This window comes from Condylura cristata, unplaced genomic scaffold (assembly GCF_000260355.1).
Source record: "Condylura cristata isolate star-nosed mole 26May11 unplaced genomic scaffold, ConCri1.0 scaffold00029, whole genome shotgun sequence".
In the NCBI taxonomy this organism is placed as follows: domain Eukaryota; kingdom Metazoa; phylum Chordata; class Mammalia; order Eulipotyphla; family Talpidae; genus Condylura; species Condylura cristata.
In genome coordinates this window covers 7,625,802-7,632,477 of record NW_004567130.1, presented here as the reverse complement: position 1 = coordinate 7,632,477, position 6,676 = coordinate 7,625,802, and the positions used below count along the sequence as shown (strand labels likewise).

The following is a 6,676-nucleotide window of genomic DNA, read 5'->3' as shown; positions in this document are numbered from 1 at the left end:
AGACAGAGTGAGGAGTAGAATAGGCAGATTGTTGAAGTACACTGCTTAGGAAGCAGCGAGTGGGCCAGGAGAGGTCTGCCGCGCCATGTGGGATCACCTCCCAGGCAGGCAGGGATCGAACTCAATGCGGAAGTGGCTTTAGCTTCTCAGTGCTGTGCTTTAACCCGCTGCGCTACCAGGGAGGGCCCTAAATACTTCATTTTTATAAGCAAAAAGAATCATTTGCCAGAAACCAAAGTTGTGTTTAAGTTTTGAAAGTGATACATTTAAATCAACTGAAAATGCAAAGATAGATTATATATGATGATTCCTGTTTGTAGAGTATTTCTAAATGAGTAAACATTTAATAATTATTACCCAAATATAGTATAATTTGTTTTTTGAGTTGAGAATTAGGTATCAGCACATAATGTTTTCTTTGTAAATAGTTCTAAGTGTTAAATTTTGCAAAGTTCAGAGTTTTCTAAATCGAGTGATCCTATTCCAGAAGAATATCAGAAATACCTGTTTCTGAAAAACTGTTTCCTCTTTATGGAATATTTTATTGCTCTTTGGTATTGTAATTTTTTTGTAATTCTGTAAAAGTTGAGTCTTGTTATATTTCCTGGATAGTAGACAATTTATTTTTGTTTCATTTGTTCCTTCCCCACAAGTTGGGATATTTTTTCCTGCTTATATCTCTCTTTCCTTTGTGCAGTCTTCCATCTCCATGGCTACTACGTTTAATGCAAGTTCCATTACCTCATGAGATCCTCCAGTTACCTCCATGGTCTCTTGTCATCTCTTAGCTATTATAAATAGTGCTGCTTTGACCATTATGGACAAGTTTCAGCATGGACATGTTTTTCCCTTGAAGTGAAAATCAAATTCACCCAAAGGCAAAATGATCTTAAATTTAACATTTTAAATATATACTAAGCACATGCCCATAATTGTAATTGCTGGCTCATGTGGTAATTTCTTACTTTTTGAAGAATTGCTAGGTGGTTTTCCAAAGCAACTTTATCGTTTTACAGTCTAATTTTTTTGACATTAATTATTTTCAGTTACCTTGAAATAGCCATCCTGATGTGAGGTGGTATTTCATTGTGGATTTGATTTGCATTTCTCTGATTAATGATGTGCATCTTTTCATGTGTTTTTTGGTCATTTGTAAATCTTTGGAGAAATGTCTGTTCAGAGCTCTTCCCCATTATTAGTTTCTCTTGTTGTAAGAGTTCTTTATATATTCTATATAGCAGCCTCTTGTTATATATGATTCGCAGTATTTTCCCCCATTCTGTGAATTGTCTTTTCACTTTCTTGGGTTCTTTGAAAAGTTCTTGATAAGTTAAAAATTTGGATGATGTCTCTTAATTGCTCTTTTGTTACTTATGTTTTTGGTGTCATTATCTAAAAAAACTACTGCCCTATCTGCAGAATATCATTACATATTTCTCCTGTAACACAATCGAGAGTCACAAAAATTTCATGTGTGTGAATTTATTTCCTCTGAGAATTTTATAGTTTTAGATCTTCGTATGCCTTCATCCTTGTCCATTCCATTAATGTTCCACACCAAGCTGGGATGACCTTAAATTGTAGATTAGGTTCTGTCATTCTCCTTAAAATCTCAGTAGTTTCCCATTCTATAAGAAATAAAGTCCAAAATATTTAGACCTGTGTGATAGGGCCCATGTCCATCTTGAACATTTTCTTCTTTCCCTCTGCTTCTCTTTGGTATTGTCTAGCCATGCCACAGTCCAGTGATTCAAATGAGTCAAATCTTTGGCTGTCTTAGGGCATGTGGCCAAACTCCACTCCCTGTCTCTTGTGTCCTGGCACTCCACATCCTTAGATCACCACTGTAATTTCATTTCCTCATGGGGCCCTTGTGGGCCCCCTTGTCCTAGGAACTCATTTACCCGTTGCCTTCTTTAACGTCTCAGCATTTTGCTAGAGGTAATTCTCATTGTCTGTGTTTACTGGTCTGTTTTCTGTACGAGTTGTGGGTAAAATTGTTTCTGTTCACACACCATTATTTATATAACCCCAGGCACATTCGACATTCAGTAAATACATGAGTGAGTGAGTGAGTGAATAAGATGTCCAATGTATTTTAGGTGTGTTTAAGGTATGACTATAAAATGATAGATGAATTGCTTTACTTACAGCAAATTAATCTGGTCTTCAGATTCCTCCCTTTTTTTCTCTGTGCCTCATGTTTAACCACAATAGGATGGAGGAAGATAGAAAAGTGGAGCTTTGAAACATTTTGCTCAGTTTGTTTGCAAGTAAATGAAAAATTTTCATGGGAAAAGTGCAGTTTTAAATGATTTGCCAAGATGTTATTTAATATCTCAAAACAGGATATTTTAAAAGAAAGCTAAATAGAAATTCAGTATGTATTATAGTTATTCATTATATATCTGTTAAATTTAATTAGCCTTGTTTTCTTGTAACATTGTGACAAAGCTGTCAAATGCTGAAACAGATTCACAAAAATTGTTATATTGAGGTTAGAGTAATATCCCCCACTCAACACCACTGATAAGTATATAAGTGGAATTTTACCCTGAGGTAAAATATTCTCAGTGTCCACTCATAGCTAGAGTAGGGGAAGGGCATAAACCTTTGGACATTATGCTATAGCTAACTATTAAACAACTGAAATCTAGATATGTTTATCTTGAGGTTAGCACTGTCATGAGTGTTAGTTTGTTGCGAGAGAGAAGTTTAGAACAAGAAAAGGAATATACTTTTCATATGTTTTTTAATACTTAGTGCCATTGTTACTTCAGCTAATATTTGTGCCTTTTATGAGACTCTTAAGCCTCCAAACCAGAATTTTCGGTATTTCATTGCACATATCTTCCTAACTGATTTTGAGATGGAGGAATGATATATACACTTTCATTCATATATAAATGGCACACTTGAACTGCTTTTATATGACTACTCAAGTTGCCATTAATGAAAATTCCTGTCCTTCAAAGTAGGATTGAAATTTAATTTTATTCTATTCATGCATTTTCTCCAATGCTAGTCAGTTATTTTAATACATTGAGGAGAGATGTTATTTATATTCTCATGTTAACTGTTAAAAGCCAGTACATTTGAAACAAAAATAGTTCAAATGTTTGGTCTTTTCTTGACTAAGCCAGAGCATAAAAGGAACTGTTGTAATTCTGTTGGTGGGAAAAGAATCCTGGAAATAAGGTTAAAGTCATTTGGGAGCTAAATAAATATTAAAACTTAATTTTAGATTTGATCCTTGCTGGTTTTTAATGACTGCCAATTTTCTTCTCTTTGGGTCAGCACGTTTTAGGAATTTGATGAATATTAAAGTTTTAGACTGTTGGGCACTAAAAGAATAAACAAGATTGTTAAAATATGTTTCTGGTCTAGTATGTGACTACTTTTCTCCTGCCTTTTCTAAGTAATCAAATAAAGCCATTGATATACCTGATTGTTATGCTCTGAGATGAGAAGTAGGGGAGTTTATCAGAAACCATAAAAGAAAGAATTGCTTCTATTTAAAAATACATATATTCTTGATAATTTTTATATTATTTTGATACTGTTTTATATACCCTTATAGCTTATGTCAAAAATTTACCCACATATATTACATCATTACTCTCATATATTACATATATTATGTACATTTCTCTGATTAGTCTTCTCCCATATTGTAGAAATTTTGGTTCCAATTCTTTAGCAACAAGAAATAATTTGAGCTGCTTGATACTGACTTTTAATGCGATACTATTTTCAGTTATCCTGGCTTCATTTTTCTAAAGTTATATCCCTTTGCATGAATCTTCTAAGACTTGCAAACTATTATATATTTAAAACATTAGCTTTCCTTTATTAGCTATCTTTTAAGACTGAAGGCTTACTCTTAACTGCCATATGCAGTCATGTCCCTCCAGTAATTTAATTTGCCGCATTGGCAGGAGCCCCAATGTTACACAGCTTCTCAATGGTGATGTTGGGGTTTGAATCCAGCCTATAAAAGTATTTGTAGAAGTGTTTTCTTTATAGTGGCTCAAGTTAGTAAAAATGAGCATTTTGTTTGCATTTCTTTGAACTCCAACGCTAGTTTTTTTCATTTGTTAACCATTGTGTTTTCTAGTTGTAATGTATCTGTGGATGTCCTTTGTCCATTTATCTGTTGGCTCTCTCTTGATTATCTTTGCAAACACTCATCATGTATCAGTTCTATGACTAACCTTTCCCCTCTGACCATACTGAGGCAGCCAGTAACATTCATCTTTTAAACCTATAAAATTTTATACTTGGTTGTGTCATAATCTTATTACCTACAAGAGTTCTTCATGTTGTCATTTTTCTGTAGTTAATGTTATAAATTTTTTTTTTTATTTTAGACACATTTTTTTTTTAAAGATTTATTTATTTGTGCATACAAATGGGGTGCAGGCCAGAGGCTCACGGGCGGTGAGAGGCTTCACTAGAGACAGAGTGGGTAACAGAACAGGCAGATCGACGAAGTACACTGCTGAGGGGAGCAGCGGGTGGGTCAGGAGAGGTCTGCCACGCCATGTGGTCACCTCCAGGGCAGGCGGAATCGAACTCATGTGCAAGCGGCTTTAGATTCTCAGTGCTGTGCTTTAACCCGCTGCGCCACCAGGGAGGGCCTATAAAATGTTTTTTAAAACTTTGAGAGTTCCTTATTCTGTGGCTTTTGTGTGTGTTAAAAGAACAGTGTTGTATAGTATAATTATTTGTGTAATGTGCAAGTTGAATAGCTTCGGTTAACACCTAGATGTCACAGTAGGGGAGTAAATCAGAAGCCATAACTGCTTCTCTAAAAAAAATAAACCTCTTAACCATTTTGTTACTTTTACATTAACTTTCCATCTACTTGATTACTTTTGTATTAAAAAAGAAAACTTAACATTCTTGGGTATAAGTTTATGAAGCTTAGTAAATTATCACCTTTGGTTACAGTACTGTTGGAAGCAGTGTGATAAATGCCAGTAAGGAATTGGTGGTTGAAAATACATCCATTATTTCTTTCCTCACAGCAAAGTTCCTGCTTTTGTGAGGATGATTGCTCCTGAGGGCTCCTTGGTGTTTCACGAGAAAGCCTGGAATGCATACCCCTACTGTAGAACAAGTAAGCCTTCTTCCCAGCGCCATTTTGCTCCTCAGCCCCACTGCTAAGGAGAGGGGCCCCTGGGGATGACTCCTTTGAGAAGTGTTACACCGAGCTGGTCTTCGTGGGGTCTCAGGTAGTCATCACACAGGTTGTGGCAGGACAACTGTCTTGGGTTCCTCCCAACGGGCCTCTGGCAGAGACATGGGTTCTTTCACAGGTGACAGCTACTTTAAGGTCCTTGCAGACAGAGTAGCCTCTAGGGAGAAGTAAACTAAAGGAATACAGAAAACTTAAAGAAAGTTCATTCATATTCAGAAATGTCTTTGGTATAGTCTCAGTAGTACTTTGCTTACATTGCTCATAATAAAGGAAAAATATGACAGGCTTCTCAAAATTTTCTGTTTATTAAGTTTGCCTTATAAATGACATCCTGCCTTTGTGTTACCCTTGCTTTATAATTAGATTATTGACTTCATAGTCTAAAGTATCTTATAGTGACACTTGTATAGAAATATGTTTTGGAGACATAAACTACTAAATGTTCTGTTGTCAGGTTGCTTATCTGCAGAATTGCATTTTGGGACAGATTGTATTGATTCTGATTAATGTTCTGAAATTTTTCCTCTTTCATTGCCTACTTGTCCATTGTGCCTCAGTTGTAACGGTGAGTAAATCTAATTTTTGTGTCATTTACTCTTCATCTCTAAATTTTTCTTTACTTAGTAATTATTTTCAACTATTGCTTCCTTTTTTTTTTTATTGAAACTGCCCACCAGTGAGTGACTCCTTTGGTCCTTCTACCAGCTCACACTCAATCCCAGTGTTAATTGGCTCTTCCTAATTTTGTTGCGGCGACTCCTTACTGACTTTATTTTGCTTCTGCTACTCCCTTTTAATGCAAGCATTGCTCACCAAATCTCACAATTTCTGCATTATTGATTGGCACTGTATGCTGCATGGCAAGTTGGCTTATTTACATTGTTGAAAAGCATGCAGTATTTGATTTGCCTGACAAGTCTACTCAAATAGGCCACTAATAATTCTTTGTCACTGGAAGAGTAGTAGTCTTCTGTAAAGTCAAAGCATGGATGCTTATGCTGGGGAAGGCTCCCACACACGGGAGCCCCAACGAATTGGTGAAAACATCACTGTCATTTTGCTATTTTCTCTGCAGAATGAATATATGAAAGATGATTTCTTCATAAAAATTGAAACTTGGCACAAACCAGACTTGGGAACATTAGAAAATGTAAGTTTTGACTGTACTTTCAGTGCAGAAGCGCCTGGAGATGGGTACACCGTAGGCCATTTTGTCATCACCAGAGTGATGTGACCTGCATTTTACTAGCCCTTGGCCATAGTAGAGTTTGTCACATTGAGGTGAGGCAAGCCTGCAGTCCGAAACAAATGAGCCAGTCCCCTGTCTTTGGCACTTGAGTAGATGTTGGTGAGTTTGTTGTTTTTATCAGCTCCTGTTCTTCTGAGACAAGGAGAGCATAGGTAAACAAAAGATAAAGATACTGTGACTATTAATTTTAGAGTTCTTTCATCTTGACATCTCTTTGTATTGGT

The 6,676-nt window shown here is 36.0% G+C and overlaps 1 protein-coding gene across 2 annotated transcripts in view; it reads left to right on the top strand.

The window, feature by feature from the left end:
* Positions 1-6,676, top strand: part of PITPNB (phosphatidylinositol transfer protein, beta) — a 64,918-nt gene that overhangs the window by 13,223 nt on the left and 45,019 nt on the right. For both annotated transcript variants that reach the window (XM_004690860.2, XM_004690861.2), the window contains exons 4-6: positions 5,031-5,122; positions 5,761-5,768; positions 6,279-6,353. In XM_004690860.2, coding sequence (XP_004690917.1) covers positions 5,031-5,122; positions 5,761-5,768; positions 6,279-6,353 — 175 coding nt within the window. The remainder of the gene's footprint in view (positions 1-5,030; positions 5,123-5,760; positions 5,769-6,278; positions 6,354-6,676) is intronic.